The sequence below is a fragment of the Phascolarctos cinereus genome, unplaced genomic scaffold (assembly GCF_003287225.1).
Source record: "Phascolarctos cinereus isolate Bilbo 61053 unplaced genomic scaffold, phaCin_HiC Scaffold_2;HRSCAF=192, whole genome shotgun sequence".
Taxonomy (NCBI): Eukaryota; Metazoa; Chordata; class Mammalia; order Diprotodontia; family Phascolarctidae; genus Phascolarctos; species Phascolarctos cinereus.
The window spans coordinates 110,246,670-110,273,040 of record NW_027555625.1 but is presented as its reverse complement, the minus strand read 5'-3'; the positions used below and the strand labels follow the sequence as shown (position 1 = coordinate 110,273,040).

At 36.3% G+C, this 26,371-nt stretch overlaps 1 protein-coding gene across 3 annotated transcripts in view; it reads right to left on the bottom strand.

Moving 5' to 3' along the window:
• Window positions 1–26,371, bottom strand: part of REL (REL proto-oncogene, NF-kB subunit) — a 60,424-nt gene that overhangs the window by 15,039 nt on the left and 19,014 nt on the right. For all 3 annotated transcript variants that reach the window (XM_020985505.2, XM_020985506.2, XM_078149532.1), the window contains exons 4-5: window positions 24,445–24,536; window positions 10,349–10,489 (exon numbers count right to left, since the gene is read on the bottom strand). In XM_020985505.2, the coding sequence (XP_020841164.1) occupies window positions 10,349–10,489; window positions 24,445–24,536 (233 nt within the window). The remainder of the gene's footprint in view (window positions 1–10,348; window positions 10,490–24,444; window positions 24,537–26,371) is intronic.

The window sequence follows — 26,371 nt, the reverse complement described above, 5'->3', positions numbered from 1 at the left end:
TATTATTACTATTAGTAGTTTAAAGTAAATAATAATTATAATGAAAAATAATAATAAAGCATAAACTCCTAAGCCAAATATTTAAAGCTGCAATGTATCTCTCAAGCCTTATTTACATTACGCCCCTCCATATGCTTTATGTGAGAGCCAAATTAGACTACCAGCTATTTCTTAAACTTGACATGCCATCTTCAACTTCTATGTATTCAAGCAAGCTGCTCCTAATGTTTGAATATACTCCCGTACTCCTTTTAGCCTCTTAGACTGTTCTATCTTTAAACCTCAATGTAGGTGCTATCAACTCTGTGAAGTTTAATTTGTCCTTCCCCTCCAACTGATGTCTTCTGAAGATGTTCATAAAGCCTTCTGTTCAGGTTTATCCTCTGCCCTTATAACTGCCTGTTTTGTATTATATTTACATGTGTACATTTTGTATCTGTCCTCCTACAGCAGAATGTAAGCTCTTTGAGGGCAGGGATGGTGTATTGTTTTAATCTTTGTATTCCTAGCACTAACATAAGCCTTGCATATATATTAGGCACTTGAGTTGTTGTCAAATTGAAGTGACTTCAACTAGAAGAATGACAAAAACACCAACTCATATATTTGAGTCTTTCAGAACTTCAAAGTTAATATGCTTAGCACATAGTAGGTGTTTAATAAATGACTGACTGATTACAGCCACATTCAAGTTTTTTTTTTTCCCCTCCTGGCTGTATCATTTGTTCCTAAATGATCAGTGGAAATAAATACCAGTTGGTAGGCTGAATCTTAGGATAATCTCCATCACAGTTCAGATAATCATTCTAGTGTGATGACAGACTTCCCTATTAGCCATGTTAGGCACAGAGATGGCCGACTCTGTCTATCAAATAATCAATCACCATCAATAAGGAATATGATGCTTGCATTTTATAGGTTGGCAGATAGTTTTTGACAGTAGCAATGGCTAAAAAATTTATCATGTGGTTAACCTGAAGATGAGTTATTCTGAATTTATGCAGACTGGTCCTCAAATATGTAATTATCCATGGGCCTATGTTCAAACATTTCCAACATGGTAGAAACCTGCCACTATGATGTCATAGCTTTCAAGAACCAGGATCACCTCTACTTGTGATGAGGTATCTGATTATAATTTATATTTTCCTTAAGAATTTTAACTTTTTTGATCTAAATAGCTGAAGTAATATTTATTGTTCATGGGTAGATAAAGCCAATATAATTTTTAAATGACAATTTTATCTAACTAATCTATTTATTTGATGTCATTCCAATTAAATTACTAAAAAAGTTATTTTACTGAGTTAGAAAAAAATAATAACAAAGTTCATTTGGAAGAACAAAAGGTTAGGAACTTCAAAGAAACCAAGGAAAAAAGATGTAAAGGAAGTAGATTCAGCAGTATCAGACTTTAAACTATATTAAAAGGTGAGAGCATTGTTGAAGTGTAAAAAGGATCTATTATTTTAAATTAAAATTTTCTTGTATAAATAAAATCAATGTAGCCAAGAATAGAAGGAATTTAGAAATTGGGGAGGAAACTCTCATAGACAATCTCTCAGACAGGATATCATTGGGTTGGAATATTGCTGTGATGTAGGAAATGATGAACTGATTGATTCAGAAAAACATAGAAAGTCTTGGACTTATGAAGGAAGTCCACCTTTCAAGATATAGATGATAGGAGGAAATGAGCATATTACGGTCTTACATATATGTGTATAAGTGTATATGTGTATGTTTATAGATATGAGTGTGTGTGAATTCATTCTTAATTGTAGCCTTCTTTGTGTGGGGGGAGAGAAGGTAAAAAATAAAGCAAAAAGTGCACAGCAGAGAACAAAGAAAACCAACAAGGAAGCAAAGAAAAGCTGAGCAGCTTTGAAAACAACGTGTAGTATTTATTACATAGCTTTTCTTGAAATGGAAATTTATTCTTTTATGCTGAATCCTCTCTTATGGTCTGCTGTGTATATGGCATTTTTTTTCTTTTCTCATTTTGTATTTAAGTTTAAAATTTTAGAAATGTACAAAAAAAGAATTTATACTTTTTATTTATGGACCACAAAAGAACTAATTCTTCCTTTCACAAATTGTTATGACTCAAGAGGTGTATGCTTTTTATCTGAATGTTCTGGGAAGAGTTGAGTCATTAGTTCCAAAATTACATCCTCCACCTACTCAAGCATAGAAAATTATCACTTTACTTATTTACTTGTTTGATATAAAAGTTTAAATTTTGGTTTAAAAGAGAACATAATCTATAGAAAACATTCAACATACAAAATTTTCACGCAGACCAACTCAGAAGAGTATAAATATTAAAGCCTTTCATTAATATTTTAAGAAAGACAGTATCAAATTTTCACTAAATTTCATTTTATTTGAATACTAAATGTTACAAGTATTATGAATCTTATTTTTAAGATAAGTAGCTATTAAAATTGTGAATAGAATAATTGTTTTAAAAGCAGGTAGACTTTTCTCTTCAGGGCAGATTCAATTTCTAGCTCATCAATAGAACTGACAGAACCAGAAATTTAATTTTCTAAAAGAGATCAATATAATCTATCACACACACATATTCAACTTATACATGCCCCCAAAATTCATACAAAACTTTAAATACTATAGGGATAATAAGAGGGTCTCACTTTTTGGCATATATGTAAATAAACTGCAAATATATCCCTTCACAATGAACCACAAAGCAAATGCCAAAATTTGTATGTTATATTAAAGTTTATTTTATCAAAAACTGCTTGAAATGAATGGTCTATTAGTTGAGGTTTAGTAATCTTCTCTTAATTAAAAATATTAATTACAATGTTACATGTTATACAAAATCTAATTAACTTTTTTAGACAGTTCAATTTATGTCATTTTATAAAAATTATATGAACTTATTTATACAATGTCTGTGGATGCCATTAGGTTGTCATTGGAACCCATCCATATAAATTTTAAAAGTAGAGAGCAAAACACAAAAGTAAATTAGAATAATTAGAAAGCCAAAGAAAATATGGTCCCTTTTTTTTTTTTGGTTAGGCAGTTGGGGTTAAGTGACTTGCCCAGGGTCACACAGCTAGTAAGTGTCAAGTGTTTGGTCTGAGGTCAGATTTGAACTCAGGTACTCCTGACTTCAGGGCCGGTGCTCTATCTACTGCACCACCTAGCTGCCCCTAAATATGGTCCCTTTTGCAAATAACGTACTAACACAGGGTGCTAGAAAATTTCTCTAATTTGTTGTATACTACACTTGTCCCAAACGAATGAAGGTTTTAATAAAAATAATTTGCAATTGGCAATTCGTGCCAAGTAGTGTTTTATATGGAGAATCTTCTTTGTACAGCCCATCCCTACTAATATTTGATACTTAATTCAACCTTTCTTTTTGCAAATAAACTCTATATAAAACCAATGTGTGCGTTAGTAGGCCTCAGAAAACCCATCTTCCTGTAACCAAAAGTTCATTTCCTAGTCCTTTCTTTTCATACTAACTTAAAAATGTGTGTGGACTGTCACCACACCTACCACTTCATCACCAACATCAAAATTATAACTGATTGTTCATTTTTCAGCCTGTGTTAATGTGTATAAGTTCCTGTATTATTTGGTATACGATATATAAATTTCTTAAAAACAAAAACTTACCTTTGCCATTAAATTACTCTTTCTACTTTCCACAATTTTTAGTTCAAATTCTAATCATCGAAGGTAAAGAGAACCAGGAATGATCTTTTGTAAAGGAGATCAATACAGTTTATCATACACATATCAATTTACAAATGAAAGGGAAAAAAAAACATGAAACCTATCTTCTTTTATAAAAGGATCTCTGCCTAGTCTACCTTTGGGGAATAACTTGAATCAAAAGCATGAAAGGGGTGACTTTGGCTGACTAAAACTTAAAATCAGTAACACAACTGAACTTGTGGTTGAAGGCAGATAACATATTTATTTATGTCATAGATGAAGTGTAATGGAGGAAGACTCTAAATACCCAAAGTCACCCACATAAAAACCCAGACTAAGAAAATAAAGCTGAACTTCCCCCACAATACGTATGTATTTCTCCTGCTTAGGAAGTGATGACATCAATTCAAATGAGTATTTAATAAAGATAAGATACTTTCATATGTTAAGTTCAGAATAAACTATTTAGATTTCTTATATATTACATGCCATAATGAGAATTATATAAGATCTGAACATGGATTGTTCACTTATTTTTATTCAACGCTTACAACTAAGTTTTAACCTAATGAAATTATTCTAAGAAATTATGGAAAAATCTCCCATTTTGTTGTAGTTATACAAATTCTATTTTTTAAAAGCAAACCTATAAATGAATCATGTATTTTTATCATCACTGACCTACTAAACTGCTGTTGAATTCCTAAACCTGAAGTTTAACATAGCATAGTATGATTAGAAACTTACTAAAACAATACAAAAACAGGTGGCTTCTTTCCAATGTAACAGGTATGTCATAAATATAAAAAAGTGAGACACAGTTGAAATCAAAACATCATTATTACTTCTTAATTTAATGACAACATTTACTTTATTTGGCATAACAGACGTATCCATCTTTCATTCTCTTGAGAGAATCTAGGGGAAAAAAATTAAAATGAGTACAGCTATGAGCAAGAGATCTTTGAAGAACATGTGGCCAAGAGTGAGAGTGACAGATGAAGAAGTCTGGATGACAGGCATAATTTATCTCAAGTCATCTCTAGATGGCTTAAACGTGTCACAATGACCATAAGTACTATCTCTATCATTCTTGTAGTGCTAATATGAGCTCAAAATATGATAATTTTTCAGTCCTAATCCACTTCATCAATAATCACCTTGATTCAGCCTTCAAGTCACTTTCATCTCATTTATTGAAATCAAAATACAAACCCCCTCTTTTTGTTTTGTTTTGTAAAGCCTTTCATAATCTGGCTACAGGCTATCTTACCATGTTTATTTCTTTCTGCTCCTCTTTTATGCAACTATAATCCAGTCAAAATGTCCTACTTGCTCTTCCCCAAACACAAAATTCCAGCCCCCAACACAACCTTTGTACAGGGTACCCTTCCCCTTCCCCTTCCCCCCATTCCAGGACTACACTGCTTAATCATCTGCCATCTCCTACAGGATGCCTTTTCCTGATCCTCTCAGCTGCCAGTATTATCCATTCTGGAAATTTCTTTGTCTCTACTTTGAATGTATTTTGCCTTAATTTTTCTACATATTTGTTGTCTTCCCCCTCCCCAAAGAATGTAACAGACTTGAGGACAGGGACTGTCTCTTTTTTTGTTTTTTTTTATTATCAAATCTTAGCATGGTGTCTAGACCCCAGGTACTTAATAAATACAGAATGAATGAATCTTCTACTTACATCCAAGTCTCTCTTCCATCTTCCCCAATGATTTTCTCCATCAGAACCCCCTGGTGACTTCAGCATTCATAATGACAATTTTTCTAACATCCATCAACCTCCTTAACTCCCACGACATTAGCCTAAATGACTCATAGAGGTGGAAACCACTTGGGAAGCATCATCACCTGTAAATCCACCTGTTCTATCTCCAAGTTCATATATCCTAAAGATTTTCTCTCCCCATCTCTCCCTTTCCTCCCATTTCTTCACTGTCTCTCTCCTCCAGAACCTGCTCTGTCCACATTATGACTTCCGATCTCCAGATCCCATCCTGTTCTCACAGACTATTCTGCTATAAGCTTCCTTCCTTGAGAGCCTTCACTCTACAGCCCTTGTCCTTCCACTGTTGCTATCTTTTTCCAATCCTGGATCACTCAATCATTTATCTTTTCTCCTTATTTCCAATCCACCAACGCTGCTAGAGGAAATCATAAAACTATGTTGACTGGGTCCACTAGAAATCTATGCCACCTAACCTCAACCAGGCACTTACTGGTACAGAACAAACCTTTTTAGATTGCTTTAGAATCCATTTAGATTCAGATTTAGATGCCAGAAGCAGCTAGGTGGTGCAGGAGATATAGCACTGGGCATGAAGTCAGGAAGACCTGAGTTCATATGTGGACTCAGATACCGGCTGCATGACCCTGGGCAAGTCACTTAACCTCTGTCTACCTCAATTTCTTCAACTGTAAAATGGGGAGAATAATAGCACTTACCTCCCAAGGTTGTTACGAGGTTCAAATAAGATATCTGTAAAGAACTTAGTGCAGTAACTCTGAAATAAGATATACTGGCAAAGGGGTATAGAAATCTGTCCTGCCCTACCTGAAAATATAGAAGGGGAAGGAGATAAAAGAAGGGGGGGATGACAGAAGGGAGGGCAGATTACGTGAAGGAGTATTCAGAATGCACGCCGTCTTGGGGTGGAGGGAGGGGTAAGATAGGGAGAAAATTTGGAACTCAAAATCTTGTGGAAGTGAATGTTGCAAACTAAAAAACTAAAAAAAAATTTTTTTAAAAAGGGAAAAAAAGAACTTAGTACAGTGCCTAGCATGTAGTAGGTGCTTAATAAATGCTTATTTCTTCCTTTCATTCACCTCTTTTTGTCGCATTCCCCATAGTAACTACTCTAAACCTTGTCCTCAAGTCCCCACACCCTCTTTCTCTAAGCAAATAATCTTGCCTCTTACTTGGGCTTATTTAATCTTTTTATTTCCCAGATTTCTGCCCTGGTGCCCCAATGTCCTTCTTGGTCACTCTCACCTGGCTCACTCTTTCGGGGAGACTCTAACCACTCTTCACTTCAGACTTTGCTCTATGGTCTTATTCTTAACTCTGCTGGAGGCCTTCCTGCCATTTGCATACTCTCCCCACTCTGCTATCCCCTCCAATTCTAGCACTACATTAAAACTAACTCTCATCACCCTTCTAACAACCCTTTGGACCAAAGTGCCCCAGGACTCCAGCCACTACTACCTTATGTATGTGTTCTATCCTATTAGAATGTAAATCCCTTGAGGTCAGAGATAAATGTGTATCCCCAGCACTTAGCACACAGGAAGCCTTCAATAAATGCTTTTTCATTTATTCATTTGCATGTCATTCAATGTACATCAACAAGCATTCATCATGTGCTTACTATGTGCCAGGCACCATACTAAACACTAGGCAATCAAAGGTGACAAAACAGTCCCTGGCCTCAAGGAACTCACATTCTAATGGGAGACAACACGCAAATGACCATACACAAACGAGATATGTTCAGGGTAAAGTGGAGGTAATCAGAGCAGGAAGGCAATAACATGAAGGGGAATTAGGAAAGGCTTCTTGCAGCAAAGTTGGAAGAGACCTCAGAGGCTGCCAGTCCAAAACTTGCCTCCCTATCTCAAACTTTCTTTTTGGTTCTCCTGTGCTTGTCTCAATTAACAACGTGTCCCTTCTCCTTACCAACATTAACCCCTCAGTGTCTCTTTCCCCCTCTTCCCCTTGTTTCTACGCCCCCTCCCCTCTATAGCTCCTTCCCTGCTGACTACAATAAAGCTTAGATCTTCCCTATAAAAAGAGCAGTCTACATCCCCTGAATCTGATGCACTCCCCACTAGCATGCAATCCACTTAAAAGGATTCTCTCTCCTACTGAAGCTGCAATCACCAAATTCACCAATGACTTCTTAACTGCCAACTCTTTTTCTTTACTCCTCGTCTGCAGCATCTGACACTGTTGATCGCCCTCTCTCCTTTTTGAATATTGTTCATCCCTTGATTTCTATCAAACAGCTCTCTCCTGACCTTCCACCATCTCAGATTCCTTGTTGTTAGTGTCCTTTGCTAGATCATGTGCTCCTCCAGTCCTGTGACTTCCATGATCACCTCTAGACAGATAACTCTTAAATGTAGACATCTCCCCCATCTTTCTCCCTAGATACCAGCGAAGTATCTACATTGGCAGGACACATCTCTACCTGGATGTCTGGCTAGCAATCAAATCCAGAAAGTCCAGGAATGATCACATCATCATTTACCGTCAGCCTGCACTCCTCCCAACTTCCCTAAATCTGTCGATGTCACCATCCTTCTCGTTACACAATTTTCAAGCTTGAGTCCTTTGTTTCTTCCTTCCGCATCTCTCCACAGGGCCCAGCAGTCTCCACGTGCAGGCAGCTCTCCCTCCACAATGTCTCTTGCATCTGCCCCTTCCTCTCCACCTAAGGCCACCACCTTGCCTCCAATTCTCTCCCTTCTTCAACCTGTCCTTCACACGTTTGCCATAATCATCTCCTAATGCACACACCTGACCGTGACTTTATGTCATTCCTCTGGATCCCCTTTATACTTGGAATAAATTATGTCTCCTCCCTGGATTTAAAGCTCTTCACGATCTGGCTCTAAGCAGGCCTTTTCCGGACATACTTCTCACACTATATTCTGGCTAAGCTGAACTAAACTGGCTATAAACTGTCTAAGCTACTTATTGCTCTCTTTTCTTACCATGAATTCAAGTGAAATCAACAAATCTGATTCAATTCAACAAACATTATTAGATGCTTACAAGGTGCAAGGTACTGTGTTACAGGCTAGGGAGACAAAGATAAAAAGGAAACATTGTTCTGCCCTCAAGGAGCTCACACAAGTAGAATTGAAGTAGAATCCTCCTCTTCTTTCAAGTGCCAGGTCAAGAACTGCCTCTACCATTAATCTCTCCCCAGGTGAAGCTGACCTCTCCCTCCTCAGATTTTCCTAGAGCACTTTGGATATTTCCTTTGCCCCATTATATTTCACCTTGTCTTTATGATTATTTGTGCACTTAATATATGCCCCTTACTAGACTGTAAACACTTTAAGGCAAGGGCCATGTTGTGTTTGCATTGCTGTGTTTGAAGCAAACTGGCTAGTAGTAGGTGTTTAATAAATGCTTGTTAAATTGCATTGAATCTCCATTTTATTAGTACATAATTGATATTTCAACGGATCTGTGATCTCATAGAGATGGTTGCTTCCTCAACCACAAAGATTACAACTCACCTACACCTTGGAATCTTGTGTGTCTGATCCCTCTACCCATAAATGCACCATAGAGGATCTACCCCAAAGGGTGGACATCACTCTCTAGGTCTATGTTTCAAGGATACCAATGCAGAGCTTGGGCTGTCCATCTGCTATCCTTCACTCTATTACAAGACCAACTCACTTCTTTTTCTGATCATATACTTCCTGGATAAAATAAATTCGTCAGTGTCATTTCTGACATACGTCATTGTTGCTAGTACGCTCCCTTTTATGTATACCTACATTCTAGGAAGGACACTGACAAGCAGTGTGGCTACTATAGGTAAAGAGCAGCTAGGTGATGCAGTGTATAGAATGCCAGGCCTGGAATCAGGAAGACATCTTCCAGAATTCAAATCTGGCCTCAAATACTTACTAGTTGTGTGGTCCTGAGCAAGTCACTTAACCCAGTTTGCCTCAGTTTCCTCATCTGGAGAAGGAAATGGCAAACCATTCCAGTAACTTTGCCAAGAAAACCCCAAATGGGGTCACAGAGTCAGACGCAACTGAAAAACAACTCAACAGCAGCATTATAGGTAAAGGGCTTTGGATTTATGTTATAGGAGGTTCAGTTAAAGCAAGGTCCTCTGGCTCTGGATGCAGTGACGTAGACTAACCAAGGAGACATGAGCTCCTCCTTACTCGGGGTCTTTCAGCAAAGGCTGGATAGCTAGATGGCGATTGCTAAGAATGTCATCGAAGGGACCATTCAGCCATTGTTTAGACCAGATGGCCTCTAAGGTCCCCTCCAAACTCTTAGAAATTCTGTCATATGGTTTTTTGTTTACTAATAAGCAAAAACCAAACCCATTTGGATCTTTCTTCTCTACAACTCTCTCACATACAGTGTATGACTGAAAAACATGATCTGATATGGAAACTAATGGACAAAAGCTTCATCAATGATCTTTTCACTACATGGATAGATCATGCCCTTAAAGCTCTTGCAGAGCTGAGGATGAAGCATATAGGTCAGGAGGCACCAATGTCTTTAATAGAAAGGATCATTAAGTATTATGACAGGTAATCAGATTATAGAAACTTATCTTCTAAAGAACTTCAAAACCACAATAGATCCCTATCTTTTTGAGAGGGTACAGGTAGAAATAACTGTTAGCTTCCAGAGTATCCTCAGAATTCTTAATAACACCAAACAATGCCCCCATTTCCAGCTGATGAAGCAAAAGATACAGCTAACAATAATCAATTGATTTCTGCTTCCTAACCATTAATAAAAATCTAATTTGGTATAACATATATATCTATCCAGCATTAATTAAAATTATGAAAATTTCACAATTTCAAATTAAACTTCAAGAAAACAAGTTGAGGCTATAATACAAGATAGAAAAGAAGTACTTACGATTATCATAAATTGGGTTGGAGACAACAGGAGGAAGAGCTGATATTAAATTGCCATGTTCATCAAGAAGGAATACTTGAAAACAGAGTCTCACCACGTTGAGATCACAGTCTTCAATGTTGAGTAGCTGTTGTTCTGGAACTGCATAATAAAATTATTTTAAGGAGATTTAAATAATCATGAAGATTTTTAAAAAGCACAGATTCCTCCCTCCCATAATTCCATCCAACTAACTTGGAAAGAGGTTAGACAAATATGTTCTTTAAAAAAGTGAATGGCACATTTTTAAATCTACAATATACCATTTTTCCTGACCCAGACCCAATCACTCATCATTCAAGTATTTCCAATCATAGGCACTATGTTAGGCATTTTATAAAAGTGGAAAAACAGAAATTGAACCTTCCCCTTTTTGGAAGAATAATAGAGGAGAATAAAAAATTGACACTGGCAATATAAATGATGCTGAACAAATGAATATATGCAGTACACAGCAGTGACTGTGACATATTGCACTACAGTACAGTGAAAAGAATGGCAGATTTAGAATCAGGGGACCTGGGTCTGAATCTTAGTTTTGCTACTTACTACTCTGTGACGACCTTGAGTGAGTCACTTAAAAGATTTGGTAAGGTAATTCACTTTAAAGTGTTAGTAATATGATTAAAAAACAAACCCTAAATAAAGAGGTAGCAAAGCACCTTAGGATGAATCTGCAATCAGAGGACATGAATTTAAATCCTGTCTCTGGCACTATGTGACGTTGGGCAAATCACTTAAAATACTGGGGTCTCAGCTTCCTTGTCTTCAAAATGAAGGGGTTTAAACTGCCCTCTGTTTCCAGTTCTAAATCTATGATCCTGTGAGTGGATAATTATATTGTATGAAGAGAATTAAGAAGAAACTTAGCTGCATACAGGACAAAAATAGCTAACATTTATATAGCACCATCTATGTGCCTGGCACTGTGCTAAGTACTTTACAAATATTATCTCATTTGATTCTCACAACAACCCTGGAAGGTAGGGACTATTATCATCTCCATCTTACAGCTGAGGAAACTGAGGCAAACAAAAGTCAAGTGACTGGCACGAGGTTACACAGAACATACCAGAATTAAAAATGCTGTGTTTTGGGAGGTAATGTACAGATGTTTATAAAGAAGCCACACTTAGTTTACATATACAAGGAAAAATCACCAAGATTTTTAGTATGAAATTTTATGTACAAATAAAAATTAAGACAAAAAAATTTTAGAGTCAAAAAGTTTTACGCTAACATTTTTATAGATTTTCAGAAATAGAAAAACCCTGTAATGACCTAATATATATATATATATATATTTAATTTATATTTGAAAGAAACTCAGTTCCTATTAGAAATATATTTCTGCCCTTTTTTTTTACCTTTATAGCACACCTATTATCACATTACTAAAATTCTGATTTTTGTATTTCTTAATCCTGACATAAGTTCTCATATTGCTCACATTCACTATCCAGAAGGGTACTCAGATTGAAAGCATACACACATATGTATATATATATATAAATCCCTACAGATAACACTAAAATACAAATTTCCTAGCTTTGTACATTGCAGTACTTATTAAAATAACTGTGATTTCTTTTGGATTAAGGCTTTCATGGATGTGATATTCAGCAAAATAACATGTACAAATTTCTACATAATAGCTATTCTTTTATCATCTCTAACTTTTCACCAGATTTAGAACTGTACTATAGTACAGAGGTTCTCGAAATTAGCATCTGGAACATGCTGCACCATGTAACACATTTGAACATCTAAAGGTCAAAACGATATCAATATTTGCATCATATTGGTGTACTCTGCCCCCTCAATATGCCTACTCATTAAAACACTTTAACAATATTATAATGTAATGTTGTATAGACAATGTAAATTATATCAAATAAATTTTGAATTAAAAATACTGAACAATAAAGATTACCTAGCATAAGATAGACAGCTGTGTAAATGTACCTATATATGCAAAATAACTCAAAATAATGGTATATTTGATATAAGTTTATGACAATATAAGTGTATTCAGTCTTTCCAAGTTAAAGAAATATTAATCATCCACAGTTTACTGACATAATATTCTTAAATTTGATCTCAAAATCTGAATAAAAAGTTAGATGCCTGAGACCTCTATCCCTTTTTCTGCCTTTTTACTTTATGCGTAGCTTAATACTAGTTATTCATCCCAATCAGAGAGTGAGAAAAATTAAGAGCTGTTTTTGTTCTTCACAAAAAATTATGCTATGAGGCTTAGTACTTGATAACTCTTCATACTAAGAATATCTTTCTGGCTCTGCCACATTGCTAGGCTGCCATCAAAATGTGGAAGCTTCTTTTTTTTTCTACATCAAGCTGACAGCAAGCACACCCCCAATATCATAGCCTAGCACCATAAACCTAATGAAACACCACTTTTGACACTTTAGCCACTTTTAACACTTTTAATATTTCCCTCCTCTAAAACCTTCAATGGCCACCCCTTGCCTATATGATAAAATTCAAACTCCTTATTCATGGTCTTACACAATGAAGTTCCAAGCTGCCTTTTTAAACTGCTTTCTCACCACTCTGCAATACTAATCAATTAACAAGCTTTGATGAGAGGTTTACTATTTGTCAGGCCTTGTGTCTGACATAGGCACTGTGCTACCAACAATACAAACAAAAATAGAATTATTTCCTGCCCTCGAGGAGCTTGGGGGAGACAAAATGTACATAAATAGGTATTAACAACAGATAAACAAAATACACTGTGTGTAGGTAACCAAAGAGGAGAAGGTCCTAGCAGCACTTGAGGAGCTCGAAAAGGGTTCCTGTAGGTGTCTTTGAGCTGAGTCTTAAAGGAAGCTGAGATTGTAAGAAGCCAAACTGGGGGGGGGGGAACATTCCAAGCATTGAAGGGGGGTGAGGGGCCACCAGCACAAAGGAGCAAAGAAGAGAAATGGAGTATTATGTGCACAAAACAGCATACAGGTCAGGATGGCTGAATTGTAGAGTTCATACAGGGGAGTAGTGTTTAGTCCAAGGCAGGGTGAAGCCAAGGCATGAGCTGGGCAGAGGAGAGGGCCGAATACATGGGGTCTCCTTTGGGTTTGCATTTTTTATTTAGTTTTCAGTACACTATTTTGTGGAATAATCAAAGGCTTGTAAATCTTATAACTTACAAATAAATGACTGAACTGGGTTTTTAAAAAAGAAAAAGAGAGACTGGAAAGATAGGTAGGGGCTAGATTGTGACAAACTCTAAATGATAAACGGGGAGTTTATCTTTGGTCCTAGAGATAACAAGGAGCCACTGGAGTTCACTGAGGGAAAAGGTGGGTGTCATTAACCTTATGTTCAAGTCAGACCTCTTGGTCCCTTAAGCAGGTCTTACACATTCTTGCCAATGATGCCTCTGGTTAGCTCCACTTCTCCTCTCCACCTTCCCAAATATTACTCACTTTTAAAGGACCTGTTCAAGACCACATCCTCTGTAAGCCATTCTTGACCCCTCCCCAATTCAGTGTGCTCTCTCCTTCTGTATTTCTATTGCTGTCATTTTCTGTACCACTTATCATATCCTGCTCTATTTTTAATTCTCAATTATGATTATCATCTCCCCAACTAAATAATACACTCCTTAACAGTGGGATTACCTTATGCATTGTTTTCTAGCTCTCATAATGCAAAATTACCTTGCATATATTTTATATACATTTATATGGCTACGTGTTGTTTTCCTAATAGACCATCACTCCTTGAGGGCAGGAGCCACTCCATTTCTGGCTTCGTATTCCCAATGCCTGGCACATGGTATTTAATAAATGCATACTGCCTAACTGCCCAGCCAAAATGCCTTGGACATAGCAGGCATTTAATTATGTATCTGGACCTGACCTGTGATTACATAGGTCTAGGAAACTCCCTGGTGAGGAAACTTCCTCTTCTAAAGCAGATCAACATCTATGCTGCAACTTAAAATCTTAAGAGACATTGCTCCCAATTACTACTCATAAATTCACAATGCACAAAAAATAACTTAAAGGAATATGAAGCTCCAGAGGATTATTAAATATGTTTGATAGCCTTATGCCAAAAAGGGACATGATTGAAGAATAGCTAGTAAGACTTTCAGAGAAGAATTAAGTATAAACACAGAAGGCAAGTGATTTTTGAATATAACTTAAAGGTTATATTTCTGGAAAAAAAGGATAAAAGAGTTGTCTGGCTTTTGCAATAATATTAAGGGTACACCTAACAATCCCAAGCATGAGTTATTTTTAGTAAATTTTTATTGATCTTACTTCATCTGGTTCCCCCATACAATCCTCTTTCTGCCTTGATTCCTTTATGATATCCCATCATTTATGTCAAAACAATTTTTAAAAGAAGGAAAAAGAAGTAAAAGAGAGGGAAATTTTCAGCAAAACCAGTCAATACAAAATCTGACATTGTATGCAATGTTTCACTACCATCTTAGCAAAGAAGCAACAGATGCAGGGGAAAGTGAAGAGTGGGGTCTTCCCATACCTTTTCTCTGGGGCCAAGCTTATTCTTTATAATTTCTCACCATTCATTTTCAATTGTTTTGTGGTTATTGGCCTTTCTATTTATGTCATTGCTTTCATAGTGTATATTGTTTTCCTGGCCCTGCTTATTTTTACTTCCCCTTTTTCACTTCATGTCTTCCCATGCTTCTCTGTATTCATTCATCATCTATATCATTTCTTACAGCACAGTAATAATCCCCAATCAACTGATGGACATCTACTTTGTTTCGCAAAAAATGCTACAATAAATAGTTTTGGTGTATATAGGACCTTTTTACTGCGCAAAATAACTCAAAATAATGGAATATTTGATATAAATTTATGATATAATATAAACTGATTCAATCTTTTCACAAAATTAGAGAAATATTAATCATCCACACCTTACTGACTTATATATTAACAATAATATGAACGAATCAATCAACAAACACTTATAAAGTGCCTACTATGTGCTAAGCATGCAAATAAATATATACAAATACATCAGGCTATATACAGGAAAAATGGGAGATAATTAACAGAGGGAAGGTGCTGGAATTGAAGAGCTGGGGAAAGCTTCCTTTAAAAGATGAGATTTTGGTTGGGACTTAAAGGAAGTCAGTGGTTGGAGTGGAGGAGGGAGAGCATTCCTGGCATGGGGGACAGACAGATAGAATGCAATTCCCTTGAGAACTTTGTTCATATCCGTTGATCTATTGGGCAATGGTTTTCAGTCATATATTTCTGTTAGTTGTCTGTACATCTTAGGTACAAACCCCCAACAGCTGAGCATGAATTACTTAAAAGATCATAGGTTCACTGATCTAGGTCTGGAAAAGAGGGGAGAGCTCAACTAGTCCCAACTCTTGTTTTACAAATAAGGAAGAGGAGACGTAGAAAGGTTTGGTGACTTGTTCAAGATCATGATGGTCGTTAAGTATCAAAGCTAGGATTTCAACCAGGTCCTCTGGTTCCAAACCCAGTCATTTTTTTCTAGCTTATCATGGTGCTGTTAATACATTTTAAAAACTGAAGGCTGAGCATGAAACTGCGGAAACATGAAGAGAAAAGAAATTCTTGCCAAGAAGAAATAGTAAAACAGGCAGATTATGTAATATAGAAGACATAAGTTTAGACTAGAGGAATGCTTATGTGGGTGTATGTATATGTGTATATCTATATGTACATAGATACAGATTTGCATCTATGTACATATAGATATATACATATAAAATGTTATATATGTATATAAATGTATATAAAACTTGTTATGACATGTTACTATTAAATTTATAAAGTATAATGACAAAGTGTGAAAAATTAGTACAGTAACAGTATAATGGAAGTTTGACCTCTCACACTTAACTAGCTGTGTGGCCCTGAAAAAGATACAGTTTCTCTGAGCCTTCAGTTTCCTGTGAAATGTCTCACAGGGTTACGAGGAGAGGCTTTGTAAAACACAAAGTATTGGTATAAGATACTTCCTACAAGAAGCCTTCCCTAACAGTTATGAAGCACTTTTATAAGCAAGACACAATGTTAGACCCTGGGAATAAAACGATAAAGAGTAAGTCTTTGCCCTCAAGAAGCTTACCATCTGTCTACTGGGGCCATGCCACAAGCACACAGATAGGTACGATGGGGACAAAGGAGAAATGCAACAAAAGGTTCTAAGAAAAAGGGCTGAGAACACTTAGAGGGAAAGCTTCATGGAAAGAAACACTCGAAGACTTCAAAGAAGAGAAGACTCGTTGACAGAAAGCAACGAGGGAGTCCATTCAACATATGGGCCACAATGGCACAAATCCTGGGAAGTCAGAGCTTTCATGTTCAATTTGGGAAACAATGCGTAGTTCAATCCATCTACACCCACAGGAATGTGAAAATGGAATGTGAAATGAAGCTGGAAACATCCCAGGATTTCACAACTGACAGGGCCCTTACCTGTCCTGTGCAGCAGCAGCAGGGCCTGGAGTATAAAGTCCTGAGTTCAAATTCAGATACTTCCTGGAGGATGACCCTGGATGAGTCATTTAATTTCTACCTGCCTCACTTTCCTCATCTGTACAATGAGGATAATACTAGCACCCACCTCCCAGGGTTGTTGTAAGGATCAATGAAATATTCATTGTAAAGTGCTTAGCACAGTCCTGGCACAAAGTATGAACTATATAAATGTTTATTATCATTATCATCATCATCATTATTATTATTATTCTAACTCCATTTTGTAGATGAGGTCATGGAGGCCCAGAGGAGCTCAGGGCCAAAGGTCATACAAAGGTCTAACAGGGATTCAAATCCAGCACTCTTTCCACAGTACCTCTTATCTCTTATGAAAAGGGAACCAAGATGAAGGGGCTGTCTGGATTTGAATTTCTTGGTCTGTAGTCAAAAGCTCTTCCCTTGAGCCATACTCCCCGGCAAGCTAAGGCCAGACTGTGGAGGACGCTTCAGCATTAGGCTAAGCAGTCTGTATTCCATTCTGCAGATTACAGGGCACCAACAAAGGTGGTTGCTGGGATTCACACTGATCCCTACTCAACCCCACTCCTTAGGTAGACAAACAGGGAAGGGTCAGTAATTGGTTTAACCTTCTTCAATAATTTACAGCCTTTTAAAACTTTCACATTCTTCTTTTTTTTAGGCAATTGGGGTTAAGTGACTTGCCGAAGGTCACACAGCCAGTAAGTGTCAAATGTTTTAGTCTGAGGCCATATTTGAACTCAGGTTCTCCTGACTTCAGGGCCGGTGCTCTATTCACTGCGCCACCTAGCTGCCCCTTTTCACATTCTTTATTCAATAAAACGGCACTAATTTGAGTGACTTAAAAGTTGTAGTTGCCACACAAACCCAAAACCTGGTCTTTATTTTTTTCTCTGTCAGCATTTAGACAATCCATCTGGAGAGCAGGCTGGTGTCAGGTTCTCACCTATTTCGTTACCAGACCTTACAAATGTATTAAAGAAATCTATAAACTATCATGAAAGAGGAAGCGTGAATCCAGCCAATTCCTCTTAAACTATTTTTAAATTCTACTTCATACTTGATCAACAGAATATGATGTAACATTTATGTTCTCCTTTTTTAAGTTAAAAGTTTAAAACACGTCTTTAGAACCCAAGTAATATAGAAATGCTTTACTTACAAACAAGCATGATATACATATGGTAACAGATTATGGGAAAGAAAGAAATTAACTTTTTATAATGTACCACCACGGCAGACTTTTTGAAATTGAAAATGTAAATTGAAAAACCAATGAAAATATTCCCTAGCTCTGTATACATAAACTTTATAAAATCCTAAGAATGCTAAATATCATTAGTGTGAAACAAGTCAGATAGAATAGATACACTGTACATTGATAAACCATTTTGTAAACGTTATAAGAAAAAAAAAACAAAGCTTAATTATAATTCATTTTCTTCTTACAGACTATATGACACTAACCTCTTGGGGATGGGAGGGATGAAGAAGGGGAAAGGACCCAGGGTAGAGTCCAAGGGGAAAGAGATGAAGATAATGGCCCAAGAGCAGAAGGCATGGTATAGAGACTGCCACAAAGTGACTTGGAGGCAAGATAAAGTAAGTCCTCATCTATGGGGGGGGGGGAGGGAAGGGAAGTGAGAGAAAGGACACAGAAGCACAGTCCAAAGTTATAGTGGAAGGAAGATGAGGGCGATACAGCACAGAGTAAAGTGTAGAGATGACCAGGAAGTGGTGTGATTTAATAAAAGCTTGCTGATTGATATTTATGTTGATTTGGATAAATATTTCTAAATTAACAGTGCCAACCTGCCTAAAATTAAAGCTTTGATTTTTCACATGAGCTGCTGAAACAATATAAACATTAACTTGCTTGATCAAAACCTAAAATGAAATTTAAAATTGATCTAACAGGTTGACTGATTGAAATTAAGAACTGATTAGCAGCATTTTTTCCCACAAAATTGTGGAAATTTCCATAACAACAACAAAACAATTGAGGATATTTTGTTTCTAGGTTCATATTCTTCAATGCTTAAAAGATCTATGATTTAATTTGTGTAGGTATTTCCAACAATGCAGATAAAATCACAAACCCCTTCATGCTTTAGTAGACAGATGATATTAACAAAAAAAAATAACCTATGCATGGCCAACTTGATGATCTGCCTCTGTGTAATTAGACTGGCCTAATACGACATGTATACCATCCACTGCCAGGACCATATTCAAATTCTTTCTAGCTTGGTAGAATGGGATGAATCCAGGGTCACCCCTATGCCATAAGAATGTAAAGGAAGACTTTATTTTAAAAATGTAAAATAAAATAATTGATCAGCATATTGTATTCCAAACCACAGAGTAAACATTCTATTTTCTCTTTTCCATATACCAAGCCATCCTGGACTGCCCTCCAGCCCATTAATTTGGCTCACAACTACAACAGTGGCCTTGTGGTTTCGCTTGTTCTTTTTTTGCTACAGGTTAATTTGATAAGGTAAAAAGGCTCTAATCTCTGATGACCTAGCACTGGGATACAGATCACTTGTCTCGCTGGACTATTCTCCTTATCGGATGCCAAGGTGGCACAATTTACTTCAAAAATTAAATTATAAAAGAAAAGGCTTATACACCCTTATGACAAAGCCACCACCTTGCACATAGGGAAAACAGAAAACTGAAGATAGAAATATAAATTCCACAGTGTCAAAGACTATCTTAGGTCACTGTTATATATTCCTATCCCATGTGTGGTGTCAAGGTGTCCTTTGAGAACTTAACAGAGAACGGCATTAGGTTGGGAAACAGTCACTGAATGTTTACAAATACTGACTGTGAGTTGACTTTATATACTTAAGATGAAGCAACTTTCAACAATAACACAGTAGTATTATCATGTATGTTCATTTTCTATATATTATACTAAACAGTGGTTTCTAATTAAAGTAGAGAAGGGATTTAATCAAAGATCTCAAATACCAAATTTTAATTTTGGACCACCAAATTGCAATCCTTAGTTGTCCAGTCATAACATTTCAAAAGAAATCCCAAACTATGTAGCCATTATGGGTATCAATTAACAGGATTCAGTTCCAAATCTAAAACAATTATGACACAGGAGATGTGGACTGGCTTCAATGCATGCTAGATGCCATACTTCATACAAGAACGTTTGATCCAGTGGGGGTTTTTTTTCTGCCAGAATAGTACACAGATCTTGTTCTGGGTTTTGCACAAAAGGTTTGACTCTTAGTAAGCTGGCTAGGATAATGAAGCATCATTAATCCGTACAAGATAATCTGTAAAGCATGAGGCTACAGTGAAAACAGAAATGCACCTGCTCTTGTTGATTTCCAGATTGCTGTCTCTATAATACAAAACAGGTATCACATTTTTTAACAGGATCTGCAGAATACTATTTATCTTGGCCAAATTACAAAACATTAGTCACTTATATGCCTTTGCCAGAAAGGCTACTTTTATCTATTTCTTGAGTCGATTTGGTCATGTCCAACTTTGTGACCCCATTTGGGTTTTTTTTTTTTTGGCAAAGATACTAGAGTACTTTGCCATTTCCTTCTCCAGCTCATTTTACAGATGATGAACTGAGGCAAACAGGGTTAAATGACTTGCCCCATGTCACACAGCTAGTAGGTATCTGAGTCTCAGGTCTTGCTGACTCCAGGGCCAGCACTTTATCCACTGCGATACCTAGATGCCCATTTATCCATTTAAGAATATACAAACAGAAGACCCATTTCTCCTTTTACCAATTGCTACAGATATAAAGCTTCCTAAAGATAGAATTTGCACTACTGATTAGAGAAATGCAAACAAAAACAACTCTGAGGTACCACCTCACACCTATCAAATTGGCTATTATGACAAAAGGAAAATGATAAATATTGGACGGGATGAGGGAAAACTGGGACGTTAATACATTGTTGGTGGAGTTGTGAACTGATCCAACCACAGAATTTGGAACTATGCCCAAAGGGCTATAAAATTACGCATACCCTTGGATCCAGCAATACCACTGCTAGGTCTGTATTCCAAAGAGATTTTTCATAAAAGGAAAAGAACCTATTTGTACAAAAATATTTATAGCAGCTCTTTTTGTGGTGGCTAAGAATTGGAAATTGAGAGGACATCCATCAATTGGGGAATGGTTGAACAAGCTGTGGTATTTGGTTGTGATGAAATATTATCATTCTATAAGAAATGACAAGCAGGATGATTTCAGAAAAACCTTGAAAGACTTATATGAACTGATACAAAGTGAAATGAGCAGAACCATGTTGTACATAGTAACAGCAATATTGTATGATAAAGAACTATGAATAACTTAGCTATTCTCAGCAATACAATGATCCAAGACAATCCCAAAGGACTCATGATGAAACATGCTATCCACCTCCAGAGAAAGAACTGATATTGTCTGAATATAGACTGAATCATCTTTCTTTCTTCCTTTCACTCTTTTTTTTTTGTTCAAGTCTTCTTGTACAAAATGACAAGTATGGAAATGTTTTACATGATTGCACACGTATAACCTATACTAGATTGTTTGTCATCTAGGGACAGAGGAGGGAGGAAAAGAAGGGAAGGGTAGAATTGGAACTCAAAACTTAAAAAACTGTAAAAAATTATTTTGACATGTAATTGGGGGAAAATAAAATATTTTTTAAAAAGATAGAATCTGAGCTAGTTTGAAGATATATGCCGAGTGAAATAAATAGAACCAAGAGAATGTTGTACACAATAACAGCCATGTTGTACAATGACTAATATTGATAAACTTAATCCTTCCCAGCAATACAAGGATCTAAGACATCTCCAAAGGTCTCGTGATGGAAAATGCTACCCACATCCAAAGAAACAACTATGGAGTATGAATGAAGATCGAAGCATACTATTTGCTATTTTTTTTCTTCTGTTGAGTTTTGCTTCTTCTTTCTGGTGGTTCCTCCTATTGGTTCTAATTCTTACTTACAACATCATTAATGTGAAAATTTGCTTAATAGGAATGTATATGTATAGCCTACATCAGATTGTGTGCCCTCTTAGGGAAGGAAGGGGGAGAAAAATTTTGAACTCAAAAGCAAATGGAAGTGATTGTTGATAAGTCAAAATAAATCAATAAAAAAATAAATGATGCTTTAAAAAAAGATAGAATCTGAGATAATTTGAAGATATCAAAAACATTTTATTAAAAATCCTGCCTATAGGAGATATAAAACAGCTCAAATGATCAAGAAGGAAAATAAGCACAATATGAAACTGAGTTTAAGGTTTTTTTGTGGTTCTGAAAATTTTAGAACTTTAAGATTTCAAATAAACATTTTAATCTCTTATTCTAAGTTTTATTAAAAAAAAATCACATGATGATCATTACCACTACTATAAAACTCCTATCAGAATATGGAATGAAGCCAACCTGGGAAAAGGTAAGCAAGATAGTGTGACTTCTTTGAGATATGATCTGTTTAACGAATTTTGCCCCAAAATTCAATCTTTCACTTAGACTATAATAATTATCTAATGTATCATACAGTTTGAGATACCACTCAATGACGCCTCTAGATGGCTATATTACATAAATGAGTTCTATCCTCATACTGCAGCATCAGTCCTGTATCTCTTGCTGTGGCTGTGAACAAATCAGTTAGCCTCTCTAGACCTTGGTCTCCTTAGCTGCAAAATAAGAACACTGGGACTAGATGATCTCTAAGGCTCATCTTGGCTCTATAATGCTATGATTAATATCCAGAAGAAACATCCTCTCTTCCAGAAAATTGGCTTCCCATCCCAATTCATCTATGTTTTCCTAGGCACTGAGGCTCAAAACATTTGAATCATCACCAACTTAGCTTTCTCCTCCATTAACCAATCAAAAATGTATTTATCATCTATTACATGCACAAAACTCTGCTAATTATGAGGGATACAAAGAATTAGAACCACTTATAATCCAGATGAGATAAGATAAGATAATCCAAACATGAAAATTTCAATAACATAAAAATTCAGCAACAAAAAAAGAAAGTTTAGATAGGATTATTTGGCAAAAGCTTCATGGAGGAGACAGATCTTGAGCTAGGCTTTGATAAGTAGTGAGAATGTCCCAGGCAGGAAAACAACTAGAGTAAAAGCACAGCAGCAAACAGTGTTTCAGAGAAGTAAATGGGTTGGGAGAAGAGTAGGGGGAGGGAATTGGAGGCAGGTGGTCATGGCCTTGAATGCCAAGCTAAGAAAGTCACATTTAATTCTGAAAGGTAGTGGGAAACCATGAGCAGAAAAGTAACGTGATAAAAGTGTTGAAGAAGCTTAGTCTGGCAGCAAGGAGTAGGTTATTTTGAAGGATGGACTAAGTACAGAACTAGTCAGGAGGTCATTTCGTAGTACAAGCATCAGGTGTAAGTTTCTGAACCAGAGCAACTCTGTGGAAGGGAGGCTGGCAAGAAGACAATGTGGAGGATGAGTGCCCAGGACCTGGTGAATGGTGCCCCAACCACCCAGCCTTCACACTGCCATCCCTGCCTTTGCCCAGGCCTCCATTGCTGGATTGCTCATTACGAGGTTCTGAGGAGACTCCCTTGCCTCCAGCTTCTCCTCACTCCAGCCATTCTTTATACTACTCCCTGACTGATTTTTGCCCAAGGAGCACTTTTGTCATGCCATTTTCATGGTTAAAAATATTTCATCTTTCCTTACTTTCTACTGTACCAAATCTAAATCCATATTCTGGATTTTCAAGATCTGGTTCCTCATTACCTGCACAAACCTTATTTTCTACTCTTCCCCAACACATTCTCCCTATTCAAAACAGAACGGTCTTGTCCAGGGGTGGGGAACCTGAGGCCTCAAGGACACATACGGCCCTCTAGGTCTTCAAGTGTGGCCCTTTGACTGAATCCAAACTTCACAGAACAAATCCCTTTAATAAAAGGATTTGTTCTGTAAAACTTGGATTCAGTCAAAAGGCTGCACCCGAGGACCTAGAAGGCCCCTTGTTACTCTTGTTACTGTAAAACAAAGTGCTCATTCCTGCTTGAGCTTTGTTCACGGTATCCTTGTGGCCTTAGAAGGCTTACTCCCCTTCTTTGCTATCCATCCAAATCCAACCAGTGCTTACAGGGTCCCTTCAAATCTTCTCTCCACCAGGACCCCTCACCAACTAATCCAGACCTCACTAATCTGCCTCTTCTGTGGATTCCTATAATATTTCAGGTCTGTAATACACAATTTAGCTACTGATTAAGATATCTCACATCATTTGCTATCAATTCCTATGTTAGTCTTGTCTCTCCAGTAAGACCGTGTATGCTTTTTAAGGACACAGAGGTATGTTTCTATCTATAACAATAATCACTTTCTAAAACTTTTTCTCTAACTTTGACCCTTGGAAGTTCAGAGAAAATGGGAAAAGGTGATTTGGTTCACCTTACCACAACTATTATAACACTCATACATTTCTGAGAAAAGTTTTGTAAAACAATAGCTGTCAGACCAATTATGTCATCAACTAGCCTTATAAAATACACTCACCGTTGAAAGGGTTAATTTCTGCTGAAATTCGTGAAATAATGGCTTCTTTAACTTCTTTTTTCTTTACACATCGAATCCCCAAATTCTGAAAACTAGAACCGAGCAAAATAAAGAACTATTAAGGAAATGATTTTTTAAATCACAAAAACAAGAGTGAGGTCCGTAATGACCTACTGAATACTGCTAAAACTAGTCACTTGAATACTAACAGATGGTGATCTATAAGTGACAGAAAGCAAAAGGAAGGTAATATTAAGTTTCTAAAGTATACATTAAAAGGAAAAAGAAATGGAATGTACATTTTTACACAAGATATTTGTAAATGCATTCTCACAGTATGTCCATGTCAAATTTACCAACCCAGAAAACAAAGTGTAATCACCAAGATCAGAAGACTAAAAATCACAAAGAGTGACTAACAGGTGCTTACAAAGGATTTGAATAGTTGATATTATGTCACTTTAGAATGTGTGGTCCTAGACAACAGTGAAATATCATTTGTTGTACATAGTACTTCATTATCAACTACAACATTATTTATCATCAATATGGGAGTAATATCATTCAGAAGAATCAATGGGAAGTTAACAGATTTTGATACTTAAAAATTAAACATTTACAAAGTTTCAAAATGTCACATTCATGGAAAAGTTCTGAATAACTATCAACACTACTCATTTGCATGTGACTAGTAGTGATCACTGCCAGGGGACTGCCCCACCACCACCAGCAGTCATACATAGTCCCACATGGAAAAACCATTACATCATTAAAGTTCGGTGGATGTTGAACAAGGAAGCAAAGCTCTGCTATAATAATATTACTGTTCCTCCAAATTTTATTTAGCCATTCAAGTAAGCTTTTCTTATGGGCCCTCTCAATTGTCATTAATCTTTTCCTCCAAGTACTCTCAGAAAATATCCAATTCATATACACTTGGCTTTGCTTAATTTGCACCTGAAATTACTTTGAAGTTTCCTTTCTCTCTCTATCTAATGAAGTTGTGTTTTCAATAAAAGATTCTACTTTGTTGAAATTCCTGAAATCATATAACCTCTTCCTCAAGAGTATTCATACCTTTATCCACAGATAGTAAGGCGGTCTTTCAATTTTTCTATAAGAAAGGGTTCGTCAGTGAAATACTCATTTGAAAACAAAGTCAAGTAATTTCTAAATATATTATTTAATTAGACTTCACTGTTTTTCATATAATTTTAGACCAGTAATGATTGTAGCATCATAGATTAGAACATATCTAGTCTGACCCCATCTTTCAGAGAAGAAATTGAGACCCAGAACTTAAGTAATGTGTTAAGGTCCAAATCTCTCTAACCTATCTAGCAGAACCAGAATTTGAACATTGTTTTGACTTTCACTGTGCTCTTTCCACTAGACTACATTGCCTTTCTATATATCCTTCAAGGTAAATACACATTCAGATTTTATGTTTATCCAAAGTAAAATGATCTCATCCCCCCCCAAAAAAGATAAAGGTATACCACTAGTATTACTGACATTATAACAAGTATTTTTTAAATGGATTTACAAGAATCAATTGAAAATCCTAAGCACTGTATTATTAGTACACATTAAAAAATTTTTTTTCATCTTAGGAATGGAAAAAAGAAGGCAGTCCAGTCAGCACAATGTTCTAATAACAAATACTACAAATCCAGGAGACAGGAACATTAAGGGGAACAGGTTTTGCTCTTGACTCAGATTCTCTTTACCTCTTTTTCCATTCATAGTTTAGCCTAACCCAAGAAATACGGAATATGAAATTAAACAATGTCCAAGCAACTACAAATCTACAAAGTATTTATAACTAATAATAAATTACAAAGTATAAACACATCATATCCTTTACATGGATAAACACAGCTAATATGTACCCAAAGCCAAAAATGACAAATTAGCAAAGTCATTA